At 43.1% G+C, this 23459-nt stretch overlaps 1 protein-coding gene across 3 annotated transcripts in view; it reads left to right on the top strand.

The window, feature by feature from the left end:
- The first annotated feature begins 124 nt into the window (after nt 1–124).
- Nucleotides 125–23459, top strand: part of LOC111254282 (rho GTPase-activating protein 19-like) — a 46690-nt gene continuing 23355 nt past the window's right edge. The window contains exons 1-3 of one of the 3 annotated variants that reach the window (XM_022814960.2): nt 126–686; nt 19392–19469; nt 23158–23367. In XM_022814960.2, coding sequence (XP_022670695.1) covers nt 458–686; nt 19392–19469; nt 23158–23367 — 517 coding nt within the window. In that variant the 5' untranslated portion in view covers nt 126–457. Of the gene's footprint in view, nt 687–5534; nt 5674–19391; nt 19470–23157; nt 23368–23459 lie in introns of those variants that run through there. The other 2 variants (XM_022814961.2, XM_086975120.1) reach the window with 2 other exon arrangements.

Here is a 23459-nt window from a genome sequence, read left to right as displayed (position 1 = left end):
CCCGTTGCGTTCTCCTGCTCCTTTAGAATTGCGCCTTTCAACTTTCCCTCTCCCAGGGTATCGTCCCCTTCCCATGCGGCCCTCTCTCATGACGCGAGCGTTGATTCGAGCTGGCTCTCCCTGTCTCGGCGATTGGTTAGTCAGAAAAAAACGCCGCGTTGGTGGTGCGTGGGTAAAGGTCCAGTGGATTTCGTATCTACGTGACTGTACAGCCGTATACTCGTAGAGCTGACAGGGTCAGGAGGAGCAATCTTGGGTGGACGGATCGCTGTGCTGTCGTTCGATTGTGGTGTTTACTGTAAGAATACCATTGTGATTTCTGCTCTTGTGGTGGTTGGTTTTTGTTTGCGTCGGAACTCGGAGGTGCGGTTGTTAGTATCGGGCTTACGGCTACCAAATCGCCGCCCAAAGTGCGATTTAGAACGTTTACAGCGGGACGGTGTCGTTCGTACACGATATGTCCCTCAAGAGACTACGTCACCTTGTCGAGCTGCCCAGCTCGGACAAGTCGGAGGTCCTTACATTGTTTAAATATCAAAACCATAAAATATATTTGGACTATGTGCGTATGCATTTGAGTTTTGTGCTCGACCTGCCGACTGACGACTTTGCCCCTCTTCTGGATACCGATTACTTTAAGGAGACGAGATTTAGCTGTCCGCCCCTTAAGGGCAAAGACACGAAAGGTATGTATCTTTCGGCGTAAACTGAAACCGATCACCAGTTTCATCAAGACACTATTTATTAGTTTAATAATTGAATTTACTAACGTAAAAATCATTATATAATTTGCCGAACACCGAAACGACCCTATATTGAATGATCGTGTCCACATTTCTACGCTGATTATTATATATGTAATATAGCATGGACGCGTATTGCATCTATGCTGATTTGTAGTGCTCAGGCTTTTTCCTCTCCATGGATCGTGTGTCAGGAACTCTGAACTCGTCCTGTAATGTCAGCGTGTGTGGGTAGCGGCATAGGTCATTCTATTTCACTGCCGCTCGAGTAGTCTGCGAACTTTTCACTGCTTACTTGGATTCGTACGCAGACGTAAATATACGGTGAACTAAATCATGACGACAGTGTGCTTCCCACTTCCAAGTGAGACACGGGCGTAGACTTTTGCCAGGCGAACAAAATAAGAAACAAGCGCCCGAATTTACGAACAGCATGACGGTCTTGTACTGTGACGTGAGCAGATTGTAGCTGAAGACAAAGGCCCCACTTTAGGTGCATCTAATCGGCATCGTGAGTTCGTGAAGCTGCTGATAAGATATTTAGCTATCGGGATGTGTGGGGCGTTGGAACGGTGTTTGACCTTCTTCAACTAGATTGCCTATTGTACGCCTTAATTTTGCGCACGTAAGAGTTAGACGAAGGTTACGTGCAACGTAGCATATTAGATCTGCACCAGAAACTTTTACGTACGTTTTTTTAGCATAAGACTACTCAAATTGGGTTGTCCTGTGTTTTTTCGTCTGAACGCGGTCTTCCATTAAAATAACAGCCAGATTTGTCCCGAAAGTTATGTATATATATTAACGGAAGCTTGAAATAGCAGGGCAACACTGTTGGATTTAGTCAATCTACTCAACTACGATAGTAAACTACTTTAATTATTAAAATAATGAATGAGTATTAAATTTTGTTGAAAAAACAAAAGATTTCAATTCAAGGAAGGAAAGTGTTATTCAGTGTTTGTCTGTGGCCGTAGTATAGAAATGGATTGACTTGACTTTGGCTAGTTAATCACACGATATCACACAGGAGCCATAAGACAACAGCTGATCATACCGTAATATAGATCCTATTTTGTGACGACTGTTTGGCTTTTACTGGTTTGAATTCTTCGCTTAGTTCTATCATTAATATACAGTTGAGCTTCCCTTCCTTGAGAAGTTAGTTTAATACTAATATTACGTGCTGACGCTGACTGAGGTAGACAAAAGCAAAATTGACCTTTTTAATTAAAATCCAGACTATCTATACGCATTTTATTTTGAGCCCACTACTCATAAACGCTGTAACGTATAAGACCCTTGGATTGAGCCGTTCTGTCAGGCGTGCGGCTTCTGTGTGGCTACTCCCACCGAACGACCGCAGGCTCTTGTTGTTCGCGGGCGTGCTTGCTAGCAGGACCGATCGAAAGGCCAGGCCTGACGCCGGCAGTGGGGTCAGTCCATGATGACGAGAAGAGCGATGACGATGATTATGCGCATGGCGTCGGTGTTGACGCTTGGGAAATCGACATCGAGCTGGGACCGATGAGGAAACCCTGTTAAATAAGACGACGTTGTGACGCTAATCCGACAGCACTCGAAGAGATGTGCCGCCATGAGCGCTGGACCTTACTATCGTTGTTTAGAACTGTTGCTTGTGATGTGATCTTTTGACATATAATTGAAGATTTAGGCATACACATAGTTCTTGGATCAGGTCTCTTTGGCTAGGTCCATAGCCCGTCTATTCAAGGACCGCGACGCGTACTTTGTCTATTTTCTAGTCTGTGAATTTATTAGGGAGCAGTCACCGTTGTTTGTCATTAGACGAGAGACGGAGCTAAGGAAGTACTCGAAACGATTAATAATGAACGCCTTAAATGGCAATATATTTAGGACGCCATCATCCATGGCTGTGTATCGGCTAGTGACTAAATATAATTGGTGTGGCTTCCGATCAGCGTAGCCATGCTTCGGGCTAACTACATAATCCATAACGATATGATTTCCTGCTCAACATACTTGCAAGTGCCACTTATATATATATTAAGAGACTCTCGATCCGATATTTAAGAGTCAGAAATACTCTGAATATCTGCAAAGCGGTTATCCACATTACTCACTATAGATATGAATAAAATACGTCTTTAAAAGTAAATCTGGGAAGGAAACTGCGATACTAGCGGAACGCTCACAACTGAATGCGGTTCTGCATTAAATTGAATAGACTATTCATATAATCTGTATAAAATGTCAGTTTAGGCTCCCTATGCAGACATATCCGGTAGCACTAAAGGCTACGGCAGTTCGCTTAGCCTTACAACGAAAATAACAACAATAGAAATATGTAAATGAAATGGGCCAGTAACTGGGTGACTGCACATTCTCCTGTGCTTGCTTGTGCGTTAGGCACAGGATCAGAACTGCCAGACTGCCACCATACTCTGCCACAATAATAACAACAACAACAACAACAAGCTCGGGACAAGACAGAACAAATACGTCTGTTTTCCTCTGGTTGTATGGATACGACAGCATCACAATGAAATCCGTCGCTATCGCTAAATAGTGGATGTCGTCGTTCGTCGCTCTAGATTGTCCTATGCTTTCTATCGCGGCCGCTAGGAGGTCATGATCGTAAAGTTGTGGCACAAGTAGAAAAAAGACGACCAGCGAAGATATTTTTGTTGCCTTCCTATCTTTTTTTAGTGGCGCCCTATCTCTATACCGTAGTTTTGTATCAACGCCATTTTCTCAATAATTCCAAGACGTCGGCCCGTTACACTGATGTAACATAGGCGGCACCTGCGGACATTTATTGTATGGTGCAACTATTTTTATATCTTCATTATATGGGGCCGTGTTAGAGCGAAGCTGAGATCACTTTCTCTCTCTCTCTCTCTCTCGTGCTATGTCCCACTTATATGGCTGCTTGAGCAGCGGAATATTGCTAATACATAGTTCAGATACGGATATATGTCTGCGGATATTGGGTGGGCATTGTCGCGAAGACTCGTATACACATTTACAGACACAGACGAATTATGACGAAGACGCTGATGGCGGCTTTATGCCCTTGTTTGAAGAGATCCAACGGTGGTTTTGTTCATTCGCAGTTCTGTTACGACAATTTTAAGATGGCCCTTCCTTAGTGTTTACGCTTGCCTGACCCTACCTATCGGTGTTTATTGAGAACATTGAAAGAGCGTCAACGCTTGTATTATTTTAATTATATATCGTACGATGAACACGCATCTATTCTAGGGAAAGAGAGGTCTTCGGTTCGAGTCTCCGAAATTGAGCGCGGACATATTAAGCGGTAAATGTGAGAGGCGTGCGGTCAAAAATGGCGATATGGTGTTTTCTTCAATGGATGTGTCCTTTGTCCTAGCGATTACGCTTGCTGCCTTCAACAATGACATTGCGATTAGATATTTTTCAGGCGCTAAACTCGTATACGGTCATTTACGGTAGAAGCTTTGAACTTGCCATCTTTACAGTTGAGCTAGGGATGTGGTGCTGCCAGATATAGGTTGTACTATTTCAGTACGACTATCGTGAGATTGAGCGATGTGTTTTGTTAGATCATTGAGTTTCAAGCTCAATTTTGAATGGGCTTAGTTTTTTTCATTTAGGGTGATCAAACTATTATATGGTTGTAGCACGATACGTATGGGAGAAAATCTAGTTTTTTGAGACGATTATCACATCCGGCCTTGTTTCGCCTTGGTCAGGCTCCTACGCCAATTTTAAGTTACCGAGTTGAAAAATAAGTTAGTAAATCACCATGATTTTAACCGTCCCAACTTCTGAGCTTGAGCTAAAATGACTGAACTAGACAACTGTATTGGTTATTAGTCACCGATGTTGTTTTCCACTTTCTTAAAAAAGACCTTATATCAAATTAATTTCCCTTATTTTACAGGTAGAACTGCATGAGATACTGGAAATAAAAGTCTGCCCAATGCCGAAACAGTCCAATCACACCTACAATCATGGCTAAACAACACTCTTTACGTGGTATTAGTATTAACGAACTATCAAGTGTTTTCAATGCAGAATACCTCAGATCAGTCTCAGCGTAAACGCTTATATTTTTACCATGCGTTCCGATTGAGTCTCATACAGTCCGTCCAAGTGTCCACTAGTGCCTGTCGGCAGTACGAGTAGGGCTATTCGAGGTCGATTTCATCAGTTTTAACCCATCTTAGCTGATTTTGGATTTGGCTGCCGAATCGGACGCTGCTGCTACTTTATCGGGAAAAATCTCCAATTTTCAAAGAAACTCAGACTGGAATTAACCCTTAGATTAAGCCAGATCCTGCTTTAATTGACTCGGTCACGTATTTGAGACAAATATAGCGGAAAGACTTGATGGTGTCGCTTCTTTCTTCAACACTAGCAGTGCCTACTTCTGTGTAGCATATAGGGCCTGAAGTATCTTCGTGGGCCTGCATTATGCGTTTCGATTTTAGACTGTCCTCCTATGACCAGATTCGTCCACGTAGACTGAGCTTACCGGTGCCAGCATGGAGAATGACTAAAAGCCAGCATAGCCTTCGCAAACCATCATAAACTGCTCAGGGAAGATACGTTCTGAGACCAGATTTTATAGGCGCCAGTTGATATTGATCATCGCAGCCACACAAAAAGCAAATGCGACGAGCTCATAAGCCTTGCTAGGCCTTCCGTCACCTATAAGGGTGCGAACTTCGTCACAATAGTTTGCTGCCTACAGGCTGGCTGGCTGGCTGGCCGCTCGTCTAGAGGGCAGACAGACGAAGCGCTCTACGGAGTTTAGAATGGTCATTGACGCCGCTACAAAAATTGAGTCGGCGGTGGCCAATTTTGAATAGTATCACAATATAGTGTTATTGTGTGATTCTACTAGCGCGATTTATGCGCCGGGTGCTATCACTGCTACTGTGGTACGGCGAGATCGAATCAGGTAAGTAATCAAATCCAGTAGATAGAGGTGATAAAGGAAACTGCAGCTTTGATTGGCCCAGTCAAACTAACGCTGTAATTAAATAAGCCGTTAATGCAGGATGAAGAGAGGCTTATGCAAATTTGTCAGAGGCTTGGCCGGTCTCTTCTGCTGGTTCAGTCTGAACGCAGCACAACAGACAAAATCCGAAAGAGATGTTCCTGTTCTAAGTACCACCAGAATAGATCACTTGGTCTTTTGAGTGGTCACGTTATTTTCTCCGTATATTTTCAGTAGGCGAATGGCGTCGACAGGTTTCCATGGATAATCAAAGGCATCTTTCTCTCACTTTGCGACAGCTCAGTACTGATTACTCTTAGCTATTTCACAACCTGAAAGTGCCGCCCGCCTGTGCGGGTTACTATGCAAAGATTCTATCCTATTCTTCTATCAAACTATCTAATAATAGAACATCCAACAAAAGACTTCCCCATGTTTGTTTTTAATTATGTTCCTTTCCCTAACCTAAGTGTGTGTCGTAATCTAAGTGCAATATCTACCATTTAGTGATACTCAGCGTCAATAGCAAGATGAATCTTTGCCACCAAACGCACCAGAAGTTATGAAACAAGGGTCATCCTCTAGTGACATTCGAAATCAGTCGGTAGTTGGACTCAGAACGAACTTCTGCGACGTTTCCTTTGATTGTACTTAATAACAAACGAATGATTAATCGATGGACGTTGAACGACAACGAAACCTACATGAGAAACAAAGAGAGTGCGGCACTCTTCGAATCAGCTTCGCAATCGTTGCTATCTGTTCATTTCTGCTCCAACTCCGGACAAATTCCTCCTGAGGTGCGGTATCGGCTCAGTTCCGCAGGGCCGTGGCGAAGGCGGTCATTGCCTAGAAATTCTGCTCTGAAGGGAACCGGGCGCATATCAAATTGCACTGCGTTACCATAGAATGAACTAAAGAGAGTGTGGAACTTCTCGCGCATGGTAGAAAGGACCGCAGTAATATTGACTAACAGCACAAAGCGGATCTACCTCACGAAGTTGAATGTACTAGAGCGCCACTGAGGGCGGCTTGCCGATAGACAACTTCAGAGTTCCAGTTATTCGCATGTGCAGTGCACAATGGGATCGTGCTGGAGAATCGAATCGAATTCAGGCTATAACGCTATAGCAATGAACGTCTCTTCCAGCCGACTGTGTCTATACTCAGGCCTACTCTTACTATATGGCGATTGCCATTCAGACGGAACGAATAGCTTGAGCTCACTTTGTCTTGATGAAGGCAGAACTTTAGGCGAGCGTGAGGAACAGAAACTGCTGCTCGCAGGATGTCCTTTATACAGGGTAGAAGAAAGATTTAAAGGATAACGAGATATTAGTTCTGCATCCGTTAGATGAAGGGGCGCACACCTTTGGTCTGTGATCATCGGTGGCCAACGACAACAGTTTCAAAGGCGATTATAGAGAGAGTTCATAAAGTGTAGAGTAGGAAAGAAGTGAAGGATGGACCTTCGTTTTTCTTTTTCTACCACCAAGCTAAATCGAGTTTCCTTTTTTTAACATATTTCTACAAAACTCTTTCATGAACCTTTCTCTCTAAATAATTTACAATTAAAGTACAGTTTACGAATTTTATCACTTTGATCATTATTACATAAGAAACAATTAGTAGCTGCTGCTTTTAGTCCTATATAGATAACGCATAGTTTGTTCGAACAAAGCAAGTTATTATATTATATATCACCATAACAATGAAAATAGCGTTCGTTAATAATGGTCAGTTAAGATGACAATATATCATACATAAAGTACGCAGCGCTTTCGAAATGGTCGGCAAGGACCAACAGTGGCGTGATTTGTATCATTTCAGGCTATTGTACTATTACCATCAAGCAGGACAGATATGATGAGCTGTCACCGTCTTATGGCCTTGGTCCCCCCTCAGTACAGCGGTTGCTGGGAGATCTGCAATAAAATCTTCAAGGCTTTCATCATCTGACATCTTTTGTCGTGACATATCTTATGTTTCCTTTGTCCTCGGTGCTCGCGGCCGGGCACGGTGCCAGTTACACTCACTTGACTGGATAGCCTGTTGTATCAATTGTCCTACTTGTGTAATGTTCACCCTAACCTATAATACCCCGCTATAGACCACGCGATATATTACTATATGATGAGAAGCATTAAAAAGCAAAGGAAGCACTTTACTGCTGGCTATCACCATTTAATTCTAAACATAACAGAGTATGTATGTGTAGTTAGCTGACGCGGTCACCGGCGATGACTTTAAACACCACGGCTTTGGTGGCTAACCCCGAAGGCAGTGCAATTAATATCGTCGGAACCAGCGAAAAAAAGCGTTTTTCATTGATCGTTATTACTATTTAATGATCGGTGGTCACATAAAGTTTCTGACTGCAACGGTTCCGCCTGTCAGAAGGATTTGAAAGTCCCATACATTGGCCATATAACGTGGAGCTACTCGTGGCTTGGTATCCCTCGCTAGTACCCCCCAATTAGTCTTCTTCGTGTCAATAGCATACATAGAACACCCTCACGTTCTGAATAGGACAGATTATTACTTCTAACAGAACTAGTAGTAATGCCATTACCAGAACGACTCTGACCTGCAAATGGACTTCTCTTGGATAGTTTCATTGAAGACTGTCGTTCGAAGAAGGAAACTGAGAGTCCGGATTTTCCACAGACTAAAATAACGATGAACGGACGCGGCAGTGGCGTCTGCAGGCGCATCACCGTCTTAGCTATATTGCCAGTCCTGTCGTCGTGACGATGATTGTCTAGATGTGTAACAATAAAGCATATGACTTCGTAGAATTTCGTGTCTGTGAGGTGTATTTTTCCATTTCTAGTTGGCTTCACTGATCATTTCATTGTCTGGGTAGCGGACAGCTCGTCGAGCTCCGTCGTCTAGCCATGAATAGAAAATGCTAGTCCTTATGTGTCCTGCTCAATCATTGTGTATCTACATACAAATATAGTATGCAGCAACGAAGGACGTTGAAATTAACGCTGGCTGTATGTTCCACTCATGATCCCCATTCGTACAAGTAGACGATGCTTTATACACCCTTAAGCGTCATAGTAAATCGGGCGAGTTCAATGCGCTGTGTCACATTCGCGTTTGCGTAGGTTGTCGATCTATTCAAGAACGTATATAGGAAGACGTAACGTGACTGGCAATTGTTACACGATCTCACATGCAGACATATCGCCATCGTCGAGGTGTGCTTTTCATCAAACAATAGAATTTGACGGTATACAAATTTTATTTTTAAAATTACGTCTTTTATTAAATGGTTGCGGCCCGCCGTTGGTAATATCTGAAGCCATTATATATTCGTAAATTACGATTATGATCAAGCTTTGCCGATATCAGTAGTAAAACGATTTTTCAGATTCGATCAAGGCTGCATAATAGATAGTCTGTAATATCGCTATCTATTACGCTGTCGTCCATTTCGCATCTGTTAGTTTCAGGCTGAGTTGGCTCAAACGGGGTGACGCTTTACAATCCGTAACCCGTAGTGGACTAGTCAACCGAGTGTCAGCCGGGTCAGATGCTGTGGCTAACAAATATTCACAGACACAACAGATCCGTGCCCCATGCTGGTACTTCGATTGTGACTATACCGAAACATAACGCCTTCATCGTACACCACGGCCTGATCTTGAGAACTAATTGCGGTTCATTTTCATCACCCACTCCCGAAGGTCCCGTTGGCTTTTATTGGTGCCATTTTTTTTTATCTGCTATGACGCAGCCGCCTCTCAACAAAGTCGCTAACTATATCTCCCGAGTTAAAACCGTTTTGCCGCTACGCTACGATCAGAGGTGAGGGTGAAGGCGGAAGAATGGTCGGTTCAAGAAGTAAACATTGTGAACGACTAACCAGTCTATTATAGACATGGTTCGTTAGTCTTTGCTAAGTTATACGGGTCAAAATTACTGCTGCTCGCATTGGTGATTCTATTGTTTCGTCGTGTTCATATGTCACCCGCCCGTACTCAGGTCCAGCTGCGATACTGATGCAATACATCTATCATCCCTGTCTGCTACCGTTTGCAGTTTACATTTTAATGGTCGTACCCTCTCTTTGAGCTTAGTAGACTACGATGTCACTATCCAATATTGAAGTATGTGGTGATGTCGTGAGTCGATATGTGACACGCATCGTGCCGTCGTTCCAGCACTTCAATAGATAGCATGAAGTTACGATACTTGCGTAAACAGGAGAGCAGTTTTGGTTGGGTGTCTGGAGGTCACTCAATAACAAACGATCAGCAAGAATGATCGGTGAAAGCGGACCTCGAAAATGATTTATTGCTTCATGTCCCCCGTATTCTCGACCTTTACTGGGCTACTGGGCTGGCTACCAGAAGCAAGCGGATTTTATCCGCTCGCGTGTTTCAAATATCGCGCACGGATGAGTAAGACGAATCGGTCGGGGATACCAAATACAATGAATGCAACATGGGTCGACAAAAGAATCGCCTGCACAGGGCAGTAACACTGTGTCAGATAGATGATTCCCTCACACCCGGTATGGGTAATCCAAGAGCTATTGCTCATATCCAGGAAATACTACAATGCCGTACTCAACATGGAAGATTGCGAGCTAAGTGGGTTTTCTAGTCTCCTACGCTAGATGTGGACATTCGTGAAATTATTTTGAGGCCTATCTGGAGTTCGTATAAAAATAATGAAATTATCAAAAACGCGGTTGGCCTTTCAACGTAACTCAGCACAGAGGACAGGTAGAAATGAGATGTACATATAGCTTGAGTAAACTCTAACGATCTAAGAAAACTTAGAGCGGAAAAAACAACTGAGTTAATGTATTAATTTATCAAATAAAGAACCTCATCGGTTAGAGAGGTTTACTGGACACGATAGTATAGCGAGTGACACTCTAGCAACATGTAGAGATTTTTAGAGTTTGTTCGATAGAGATCTCAGCAGTATATAGCACACTATTTTGCACACAACTTGAAACGAAACTATGGTCGTAACTCCAATGATGTCTGACATTATCGCAATCTGATAGCGGAGTTACGATTGCAAAAGAACCGTTCGATGCAAGCAATGAGAGAAGCCCAGTAGTAAGGGATGTGTGCGTGGGTGCCTTGACTACCGCCCCCGTGCCCATTTGATCTAATACTAGCTCTGTATGGTTCAAGTTGGGCGCTATGACGCGAAGGCGTCCAATCTCCTTCAGTGCTCTGAGGATACTAGCTCTTCAGAGAGTCTACATTTCGAGCAAGTCAGCTGGATAAACGTAATGCTACTAAAGCATACGGTGCTACATCACTATTGTAGAAAAACTACTCTCTATTGAACCACTTCACCAGGATCGTGCGGGATATTCCTTCCCTCCTGAGTCACCATTTGAATCATTAGGTTTTAACTTGTATTCACCAGCTGAGCGAAAATCGATCGTGGTGCTTGCGCCTGCTACTATACGTTTGTTTCTACGATTGAGTTACTACGCCTGTTGCATGGTAAATACAACCGGTAATGTCGAAAGTCCGAAGTGGACATGGCGGCGTATATAATACAGTCGACTCGTAGTGGAAGTTTAAACACACGGGTTGGAATGGTAATGCGTCGCCTATTTGTCATTGTAGCCAACCTAAATCGGCATCGTATCTCAAGGAGGAAGAGCATTCATCGGTGAGCTAGTCGGAACCTTCGGCCTGTTAAAATTATTCTTACGCTAGAAGATTCGCTAATGCGAGTTGTGTGCATTGCATCGATGACTACCCGATAGGACAAGTGACAGCCATTTAGTCCAATCAGACCGATCGAAAATACGGCTCGAAACCCCGCGTGCCGGACGATTCGTCTGTGGCTAAACAATGACCATGTTCAGTGCCTTAAATCGTCCGATAGGCGTTCAATAATAAAAATCGACCTCTACTTTGCTAAAAAAATGCTTATTATATAGCTAGATAACACTATTTCAATGTATTCTATGTGTCTTGTGACTGCAGTTTTCAACTAGCCATGAACAGAGTGTTGTATCGTTAATTTCCTTTAGCTCAGGGCTTTCTTTTGCCCATTCGTTTGGAAACTTTGCTTCAGCTGTCTGAATCCAAATTAGTCGTCAATATCGTCATCGTCATTTTCCGCCGTGTGTGCCTACTCATCCGAATCACAACCCCGTATTTCAATTCCTTTGCTCACTGTAAGTAGAGGCCAGCGGGACTCGAACCCGCGCAACGGTCGACCGGCCGATTGTACCTAGGGGCATTTTTCGTCTCTAGCATTACTTCCTCAGGAGCGACAGCTAGCCCGAATCGTATGTACTAAAGTTGGCTAAAAACTGCTCAAAATCCCGACATATTGAATCAGGGCATAGGAAGTATGTTAACTTGTACGTTATCTATGAGCGCACTGCACAAACTATGGCACTTACGCTTAGACCAAAACTGGCAGAGTTAGATGGCCCGTCTCCTAGAGTCTGGTCCGGTTTTCAATTCTTTCTTTATGAAATGAGGGCGGTTAATAAATCAATAGCAACGAAAAACTCATGCGGTGTAAATGGCAAAGCCTTCCCTGTCGACTATCGTCATGAATGTGCCCGTACAAAGGGGCCATAACTAGAACTGTCTTTTAAGTCATCCGCAGAAGCCACACATCACAAGAACGATTCGCAGTAACGAAGTATTTCTTCCTTCAAGTTCCTCCAAAAATTCCAATATGTCAGTGGAAGGTTGCTAAGCACTTCAGCTGAGCGCTACATCAACATTATGTGATGAGTGTAACAGAACGCTTCTGTTTCGCAGCTGCAAGCCTTCATTCATTTGAATATCTGATTGAAGTGTATCCTATTTTGAATGGTCACGTCAAACCTCTGATAGATATCTATTCACATCTATTCTATCCGACATCTTTGCTTGATTAACTTAATTTGCAAAACATATTTTCGGTCAAATAACCGCTCCGTGTACGATAACAGTGATCTTATTATAGGCACGCGCGTAGATCCTGCATATCAGTGTTATTAGGGCTGCTGTTACGATCGTCATTAGCGTTGCCTCTTCTATTTACCTTGGCCTTTAATGATCATCTCAATTTATGGCGTTGAAATTTTTGAACTAGTCAGGGCATGCTTGCTAAGCTCCAGCCCTGATCCAGACGTCTGAAGTTTTGTACAGCTCGTTGTCTTTAGTTGGCTGTTTCAGAATTGAGTCCCTAACTCGGGCGAACATGTCCTCGTTAACCATTCACGGCGACTCAAAGTGAGCACGTTGGCTGCATTCTTTTGTTGAAGTCGGTATCAGTGCTGCGCTATGAAGTCCTCTTTGAGTGAGCTCTGTTTACCGGCAACATATCACGCTTCGATGGCCGTCAAGCCCAGCCCATCGTTATCAAATAGGTGCTGCCAATACTATCGATATAGCAAGCCATCCGATCACACCGCTAACTGGTATCTCAGCGGCTTGCAAAGCGTTTGAAGTGCGCCTATAAAATTTTCTGAATTTGAGGCTGATTTTAGCAGCATCTCAGTTCTGTTTATAATTTAATAGGCAATAATATAGACGCTTTGAGAAGTATTACCAGCCATCATTTTGTGTCGTTTGCACTGTTGTCTGATCGATGACTGTTCCTGCTTTCTCGTAAACCCTAAATAGGATTCGAGCGATACGAACGAGCTACTCGACGAGTAAAATGCAGACAGGCTTACACAGGAACTGGCCGTACTACAACGGCGCTTATCTAATACCACACTGTTGTTAAGCACTTATACTTTTCTCCGAATGTTTGGGCCCGTTTCCATAAAGCGAAAGTCACCATCGAAGAAACAGCCTTTGTCTCGTCACACTTTTAATTTCACTGCTTTGGTCTATGTCAACGGCAAACACTTGAGGTGCATTTACCAATAGGGCTAACTCGCTGTAGAAGGATACGGTCGTGTGTTAAGGGCTCATCGTGATGTACACCTTTCTTTGAGCGAAAATTAGATGAATCGCTTTTCCTTCATTGGGCTTACAGTGTATGATGCTATAACGAATCGCTATGGGTTGCACGAACTGTGAATTGTGCGAACCAGGCCGATGTTATTACTGCTTTTGTATGCGTATGATCTCCTGGCCTTGATCTGTATGAAGCATTCGTTCCCTTTTTTTGGTTTACAGTCTGCTTTGCTTTTGGTACTTCTTTAGCAGCCAGCTATAAATGAAGAGGGTTATAGTTGATTCTGTGTGCAGAAGATATTTCTGCATTTAAGGACAATGAGCAAATGTTCTATTGCGAGATAACAAAGTATACCCAACAACGGTCTGTCTAGCTGGCATTTTACTGCCTACATAGATCTCAGCATAGCCGTTCACAAGATGATTGCCGTCTGGCACTGTTTGTCGGTCGCACGGTCTTGCCAGTGGGAAATGATTTGGTAGGTGAAAATCTCGCGTAGATGAACGGACATAGTTGCTTCGTGCTCTTCTTCTTGTGAAACGGTAATGCTTTCACAATTTCGTGTACGAAACTCCATCCCCCTATGCACAGCTTCAAGGATTGTGTAGGACGGTACGTTTGAAGGGGCTTCAAAAGTGTTACGTGCACACATACGCTGACACTTTGATCTGCTCACAGTATATAGTTCTAATATATAATAACGATGGTAAGATTGATGTAAAACAGCATTTTTTTTATGTAGTAATGCTTTAGTAGACAAGAAGGTCTCTACTATAGGTATTTCGATAGGCCGAAAAATATGTATCCATTCAAATACTCATTTATCGTTTTTAGTCTTTCTGAAATGTTATAGAAAAAAGAACTAGGGTGCCCAGCTGAATTTGCAGGCGGTCTAATTCTTAGCGTCTTTCTCGTCGTTCGTCGCACTGGATAGCTATATAGAGAACGTTAGGATTAAACAAAGAAATGTGGTTCGGACCGGAACTTGCACTTCCGCGTGAGTGCTTTCGGTGGGGCATCCCCGGGCCGGTGGTAGCATTGTTTAAATCGTACCCACAGCCGAATAACCTGTTCTGGCTTGAATTCAACTTATAATGGATGCGGGTTATACCGAAGGTTTGAGAAAGTGAGCCCATCAGTAGCGAATCAAGCAAGCGTTGGGCAACACTTACGTTTACAGGTCTTTTTTTGGGGATAATACGTGGCTTTGAGTACCGGTAGCAGGCCCGTCCCTACCTATAGTTTTATTGTCGTCTCGAAAAAGTTTTGATTGTTTGAAGATGATGAAAGCAATTCGTGCACAGCACAAAACTCAACTTAGCTTAAAAAAGGTCACAGTTATTGAAAATTTGCATGTCACAAGGAATTCTCAGTTCGGTGGTTAAGTCATCATCATCATAGGTTTAGTCATCATAGGTTGGAAATCATTATCTTTCGGGCTTCTGATTTGATCGACACATATTATTTAGTGGCCAACATGCACTTTTCGTTTTGGTCTCTGATATTTAGGGATCTATTGATGTTGCCTCGTTCAAATGAGCTATTTGTTGGAGTCTCGAAGTCGCCGTTACGGTACGAGCTCCATCCAGTGTGGTGTAATTTTTGTCAAACTTCGCTCTTAAACATCATGTATATATATCTATATATATATATATATATATATATATATATCTATATATATATATATATATATATAAGACTGGAGAAATTTGTTCATCTTGCCAGAATTCGTCACAGCCCTCGCAAGAGTCGTCGGATAACGCCTGTGCCTTGGAATGCCAATAGCCTTTTCATCATCCTCATGACAGCGGGTGGCAGGACAGAAGCTGTTGTTGAAACGCGATTTTTATCAAAGTCTCGAAGCAAAATTTTGCCCGCTTATTTTAGGTAAACGGTTTACATTGCGCATCTTCTACTTCTGTGGAATATTGAACAAGTTGCGAAGACCAGCAATTCGCATGGTTCGCTCAGTTAAATAGCTACAATCCGTTCCTTTAACAGTTTGCAGCATAGTCATATACCTCAGGCTATGAACTACAGACAATAAGCCGCTTCGGGCTGTTTGCTACGACCCGATTCAAGTAACTCTCCGCTATGCAAGAAGAGCTGAGAACGAACCATCTGACATTACAGTAGATACACGAACATCCCAGAGTCGAAATTAAGTTGACTAGCCTTTGCAAGAGTCAGGATCGGAAAAAAATTAACAGACGAAACGAGATGCCCCACTAGCGAGATTCAGGGCGCTGCTCGTCGAGCCTGAGAGTCGCCTCGCCCATACAGGTAATAGCAGTGGTATTCCAGATGCTATGCATTTTTTTGGGTTATAAAATCACTCTGGCCCTGATCATATGGTGCGCCACCAGACATCGATGTTCTAAGGTGATTTAAACTGTGAGCGAAAGTGAGCGAGCACTCCTAGACTTGGAGAAATCAGTTTAGGCAATGCAGTTGTGATGCCTTAAACGATACCCTCAAAAAGATACTCGAAGACGACCAATGGAAGGAAAATGAATTCTTCCTGCAAAAACGATATCACTGAGAATAAGATTTATAGCCTTTGCTCTATTCTGAAAGAGTTTGCTTCCATCGGTTGGGTAGCTTTATCGGCAGAGACAAAAGACAACTGTATACCTATGACAAGGTGCGTCTATTCATTTAACGTAGGAACGTCAGGAAAATTCCGTTACAATTATGTTTTTTGGACGTATTTATGCTAATCTTAGTGATGGGAATAAATGTTTGCGATGGCCAGCCATGTTTGAGCGGTATAAACTGTTATTTTCTCAGTGGCTAGTCTTGGTTACTGTGTCCCGCCATCTTGTTTTGGCTCTTTGTCGTCTCTTCTAGCACCAAATAGCAACACCTGTATGTACTGCTGCTATTACTGCGGCTGCTGTAACGATCAGTAGCAGTAGTACTTCGGCAAAAACCACGGGTTATTTACGGCCGTACCTGTCAGGGATGACATTATTTACTGGTCAAGCTTGTTTTCCTATCAGCGCAGAGACCCCTTAGCTAATATAATGTAGTTGTTTACTGATTGTAATGGAGTCCTGCGAGCAAAACCACTTTTTCATCTTGACGTCGAATCACCCCTAGATACGAGTCTCCTGCAACTAGAGGCTGTTCTTACACGCGTGGTCGCGCTGCCCGCAGCGACTTTGATCAAGCTACCTGATCAATAGATCTTCGAGGCTGACACCTCGAAATAATGATAGAGTTTCTTGTATGGTGTGCAAGAGGCGCAGCAATATCAGGTAGCAACAGTAGGCGCAGACAGTCATGCAGGTGCTCTGGCTAAGGCGAATCGTTAGCAGTTGGATTGATTTATCTAAACTAGGCAACATATAATTCCGGTCCTATCGAACAATGCTGACCTGCCATTCGTTTATGGCGTATGTGGTAGTATGTGCTCTGGTTCCAACGGTGATAACAATAACAGAAAAAGACAAATGCAATACTCAATTTGAGTTACAGTCAACCTTAATTGACCTGTCTAGGATAAGCCGATATCTGATAGTCAGTTTTAAATGACATAGGTAACGGAAGCAGCCAGTCGAAAAACCTTGAGGATGCTGAACGATACAATATGCTATCAGCGTTCGGATGCTGTTAGCGTCTAACTGTAATCTATGCTACAGACGGCACGGGAATGATGATTCAGCACGAATACATAAAACATACTATATGTAACGAAGCAGGACAATTATTGGTGTTTTCGTTGACATGCGTTTATCATTTTCTCGACTTTTTCTATTTTTCATTTGCTGCAGCCAGCGGGGAGAATATGAAGTATAATCATTTGAAAACATAGCACATCGAAGGTGTATGTTAGGGGTCAGTTTCTCATGACTTGTTGAGTCCTGCTCTGATTTCGATTTCCCCATAGCCTCCTCGATTTACTTAGTAACGATTAGCTGGAATGACTATGAGTGGGAAACATGTATCGGTACGCTGCGCATTCCATGATTTAGTCGTTGCCATTGCTTACTAGCATAAACATATAGTTATATTGGATCAGCTACTGCATACGGGTATCGCTATGAAAGATCGCTCCGAGCCAAGAGCCGCTCTGATGGGACCTCATTGCAGAAAAGATCCGGGACAAAAAGACGTTTTCATCTAGGCGATAATGGCCACGTCCGTTCCGATTAGATGATTTAAGTTCCTTCCGTTTGCGGAGGCGGAAGACCCATCATTAAGGGGCGGACGCTTCGATATGTGCCTACGTCACATTACTGGCTCATGACGTTATTTCCTTTAGTTGTTTCTTTCCTTCCGCACGTACCTCACACAGATTAATAACCTGTGATTGTTAAAAATGTTAATTATCTGCGTAAAGTTTTATCGATGCCTCACAGAAACCAAGGCCCTCTAGGCTAAGAGCAGCGAGCGCGTTGCGGACACTTTCATTGACAATAAGGTGAAGCGTTGTGCACCGGATGAGGGTCAGCGGAACTGCCGTTAGGACACCTGGCAATTGTCAGGACTCTAGAGTTACAACGCCGGCAACAGTAGTAACAGCATCTTGGGCCGTGACACCTGTCGAACGATGGTTGTACAAGAAGCGACGGGGAGCCGTCTAGCGATTTGACGCTAGTTTTTCTCGTTTGCGCGCGGCTTTAATTGGAGCGACAAGGGCAAAAGTGGCTCAGCCATTCGAAAGTATGAACACATGGGACGCCCGCTGACGATAGTTTCCTTCAGTGACATTAGTGTTATAAACCTTTGATTTAGATATTTAAAAACGACCACTCGTGTTTGTTAATGCTACACGTATATAAATGAGACGCTATTGTAGCGTACAGGTAATTTGTCTGTGTGTCATTTAGTGGAAGCCTAAAAACGTGTCTGCAGTATATCTCGTCAGCGATATTCCTCTATGGACAACTTACGGTCGTATATATATATATATATATACACACACACACACACACACAGGGAATATGTATCGCCTGTTCCTATACAACGTTCCTTTAGAGTCTCATCCAGTATTCGTTGACATGGCGTTCACCCATTAACTTAGCGTTATTCGTTGTATTGTCTGTACCAACAATACCTTCAAACAAATCGTTCGTGGGCAGTGGCCTCATCACGCCAGTGGCAGCTGAATTGTGCGGGTTCAGGATTATATTACTGCTGATTTCTCTGATCGTTTGGTTTTATTATTGTTACGATTACAGTCTAGTTTTAATGGGGCAGGACCCCAGTGGGGGCCAATTTGATTTCTTCTGGCCAAACTTTGTTTTCTGCAACGTCTGCTGTCTTCAACCCTGCTGCTCTTCTCACGACGAGTATTCGGGCATAATAATAATCCTATCCGTTGAGATGATCCTATATGCAGCGGACTGTATAGAGGCTCTTTGATATTTGAATGTCCAAGAAAGGTTGTCCGTTAAATTCTGGTGATGTTGTTATGTTTAAAGCCGTTGTTTTGTTCGTATAGTATCAAAAAAGAGATGTTTAACGTAGATACATTTGTCGTAGACTTATAAGTCTAGGGGGTAGGGTATGAAGAAGAGTCTAGGAAACGACCACTTAATCTCTAGCTCAGTTTTGCGTTTTAGGAAAATGTTTTTATGCTTTAGTTTGAAAACAACATATCATAGGTAGTATTGTTTTTGATAATGTTTATAATTGTCCCAATATATATATATATATATATATATATATATGTAGTTTTTTAGAAATCGAATAAATACAATTTGTGTTTTTCTGCACGCACCAAAGCCTTTCAAATTTAATCTATATTATATATGACTGTCGTATTGCAGTTGCCTGGGGATCCCCGTTAACAACTGAAGGAATCGCTCAAGTATCGCAGCTAATAGACTACCTCATGATTGACCAAAGTAAGTATTATGAATTTATAAAGAACGTCACAAGCGTACATTTACCTTCGTATTTTAATAAGTCCAATTTAAGAAGGCATTTGACTGCATCTTTTTCGGTAAAATCCTATACGAGATTCGAGATTATTATATACATTTCAACAATCTACAACGGTATTTTGTGTGAATCTTCTACTCTTTTTCTTGCGCCCTTCTATTCAACACTACTGCAACCATTTTGGTTGTCCAGCTTGTAGCTTACAAACATGGTTGATATATTACAAACATGTGCCAATGTTAGTTTTTTCACTTGCTGGGTCGTTTTTACAGAGCAACGAAAGGCCAATGGGAAAAATTTTCCCAAGAGTTCCGCTTCCGTATTGTCGCCAGGTTCTTTTTGGCCATCACTCGCTCGTGGCGCTTTCCCGTCGGCTGGAGCGGAGATTTTGCCGTGGGGTCACCATGACACTCTACGCTTTTCGTCGCTCAAAATGGTCGAACCACAAGTTTTTCAGCTGAAGAAAGACGCTTTGCTCTATGGATGTTGCTGCAAAAAAAAAGTCATACTTTAACAGGGACGGAGAAGAGCTAATGACTATTCGCCCGACTAGAAACAGTGACGAAGGATAATTCTGTAAACGAAAACCATGTCTAAGTCAGACATGGTGTTAGGTGAGCCCCTAAAACGAATCTCGTAGCTCCGATGCTGAGACACCTCTCAGATCTGAGCGTTTATATGTGGCCAAAAAGTCTGTGCGTTATTTTTGTCTTGGCGGATGCCCTCACCGTAAGCCGCTGTTTCGTACTGTATGTGAGAACTGTTTCGATCTAGAGTGATTTACGTGATCAAATCGTGAATCCAGGAAGATTGAAAGGCCTGCCAGATAGCGAGCGAACTGTTGAAGTACGCATAACTCGCTGTGTTAAAATAATTTTACGTTTAGACGGACGTACGCTGATGATTACCTTTTTCCCTTAAATTCCCATGTGTTCGACAAAATGTCTGATTGCGCCATCAATCTAACTAGTTTCCTGGAATTCTTCAACCCCAAAAATAAGATCGTGTAAGAATTATGGTATATAATAAAGTCCCAAGTAGCATTCCAAGTTTACTCATCACGACTAGACACAATAAAGGTTAACAATTAAGATGACATTCGTGATATTTCCGAATACTGTTCATTCTAATCACCATGAAGTTCCCATGAAGCGTAGCAATTTCGTGAGCGGAGCTGTAGAGTCGCTCTGAAACCGTAGACTTATGCAACGGAAGGCTCAAACAGGCAGAATAGCGAAAGAAGGGGGCAGAAAGATGGGTTTGTGATATACCCATTCTATTTCATGGCCCATCGGCTGCCTTTGTCCTAAATCTCTTGCCAGTGTTCTCCCAGTCGATCCGGCAGCATCACCTGGTGGGATTTCGTTACTCTCGCTACATTCGAAAGTGTCGCAGGCTACAACAACAACAACAACAACAGCAGCAGCAGCAGCAGCAGCAGCAGCAGAAGTATTCTAGTAGCAGTGGCAGCAAGTTCTCAATATTAACTTTTCTGCTGGTGCTTACGCTGTACCCCGCCTCTTTTGTTGTTTTTGCTTGGGGAAGTAGCCGCCTATCGTCACAGTATCACTATTACTCCAGGGGGCCTGGCAGTGGTCAATCGCACCGTTGTGTCACCGTCCATCAGTTCGAAGAGCTTGGTCATTCGTGCGGGTAAAAAATGGGGACTCGACTTAGCGCCATCCATAGGAATAAGCTTCACTGGCGGCCATGGATTATGCCTTTTATCCAGTGCTATTGGTACTAATTCATGGATACGGCTTCCGAAGAGATAAAGCAAAAGCTCATCGATGTCGACTGTACAAGGGGCAGCGGACATCAGCAGTGTCGTCGTGATATCTCCTGCTTGATCGGCTAGTCAGGTCGGCCAATCCACCGTCGATGCACAGCATAGGTCGTACACCCAGTTGTAGTTAGTGCAATCGCGTTTCTCATACGAGGCGTTTTTGAAACTGGGGTGAACTCTCGTGAAAAGCGCAAAACCGTCGTCTACATTCGTGTAGCCAGCGTCCGTAATCGTTCCATGTGGGCTAGCGTGGACGTACACTCCCGCTGACCAGTATAGTAGGAAAAGACGGTACTTAGGGGGAAAGGCAACAAATGTGCAACTGCTCGGGCAGGCGTTGGTTTTCTTAGGGATCATTAACTGCCGTTGTCCACGGTGTTACTGCTCTGATTGTATTTGGGCCTAATCGATACCTATGCTGTGCGATCCGGATATAGTCATTTGTATGTTATCACGGGGTGATACGTGCTTTGAGGAAGCAGAGCATGTTGCTTCGCAAAGCCTGTATTTTAGAATGAATAATAGGAAAGAGAAGCTGTGTGTGTGTGTGTGGGTGTGTGTGTGTGTGTGTTCACAGTGGTCGTACTTGAGCGTGTCAATCGGTCCACGATCGGCATTGGCCATTGCGAATAAAAATTATATATTATAGTACATTGTGTATTTGTCTTTCGCAGCGTGCACTTTAAATCATTTACCACAAATGGGTATAGCATAGCTCGGTTGTTTAATTGGGTATGAGACTTCTCTCAGCTGTTACATTATCTCACCCTTCATGGCCGTCGCATATCGCCGAAGCGAAAGACGAGTCTGGCTGAGTCATTCTGGTTATTTACTCGCGTTGACCAATGAAAATGCTCTCAACGAATTTTTATGGGGAACGATTAAGCTAAGTGAGTAATTCACGTGGGCTCTTTTTGATGATGAGCTGATGAAAAATGATAAAAGCTTTTGTTACGAAGTCAAAAAATGCCATTATCTAGTTCGCTGCTATTTTCCCCATTTTGGCCATCGGTGAAGTTGCCGTTGCTGAAAGCTATTTACTTTTGTCAAACTTACTGTTTTTTTATTGCATCCCCTGCATCTCGGACTCTTTCTCTTTTTGATGGCCGATGATCAGATGTCGTTATCGGAAGGCGCATACTGGCTCGTGTCCAAGCACAAAAAGTCTGAACCCGTTGTGACGGATCAATGATGCCTTGCCTTTGCGCCCGCTTGAAGCGAAGTCTTCCCACATGTCACAAGTATAGCGGAATATCAACCCCTAGCAGCTGCTTGCTACGGTAGGATGATGAAGTAGTGAGCACTGCACTTACGGTTTCAGAGCCGATCATGCTGGGACCATCGTTATCGGAAATCTGCAATGTGTTGAAGAGCACTCAGCAGTGCTATAACAATACTTATGTGAAGAAAATGTTTCGATGATGTTCAATGCCTTTTTGAAGTCCCTTGAATCTATCAGATTAAATCACATAGGCGTGGCCCCAAGGTAGATATAGCTGTGCACCAATCGCTGCCGCAGCAGTCGTATAATGTAACACGGTAAAAACTGAATGCAGATCTGTATTTTTTCTGTTTTTTTTGTTTTTTTTTTTATGATATTTGCTTAAAGTGTCTATTGCTTGACCGTTGAGGTTTTTACGTGTAAATACTTGAACAGTCTGTGGTTCAAAATGATTCACTTGACGACAAGCTCTGGTTCTGTTTCATTGAAACAAACAGCTTTGAAAGCATCCCCTTTATCGGTACTATAGTACATCGTAGAGGGGTGCATTGACTGTTTTTTTTAGTCGATTAAGCCGGAAGACTAACGCTTATGAAAAATTCCAATAAGTTATGTACGATGTTTTCTAACTGTGTGATTTCAGACTGTCAAGAAGAAGGTCTGTTTCGAAAAACGGGTAGCGTAATACGTCAAGCAGAACTGCGTGCACTTTTGTGTGCTGGAGAAATTGTCGATCTACATCAGGGTGAATTCAGCGTCCACGATTGTGCATCCGTCTTAAAAAGTTATCTGCACGAAATGGAAGAGCCTCTTCTAACTCAAGCTCTCTTCCAGCCGTTCATGAAAGTCGTCGGTGGGTACAAGGCATGTCTTCATCTGCATGTGTATAGATCTATCGAAATGACCGGATACTCGATTCTTTACTCGCCGTTCCGAGACAATGTA

This window comes from Varroa destructor, unplaced genomic scaffold, assembly GCF_002443255.2.
Source record: "Varroa destructor unplaced genomic scaffold, Vdes_3.0 BEIS01000007.1, whole genome shotgun sequence".
Lineage (NCBI taxonomy): Eukaryota > Metazoa > Arthropoda > Arachnida > Mesostigmata > Varroidae > Varroa > Varroa destructor.
This window is presented reverse-complemented; position numbering and strand designations above follow the sequence as displayed.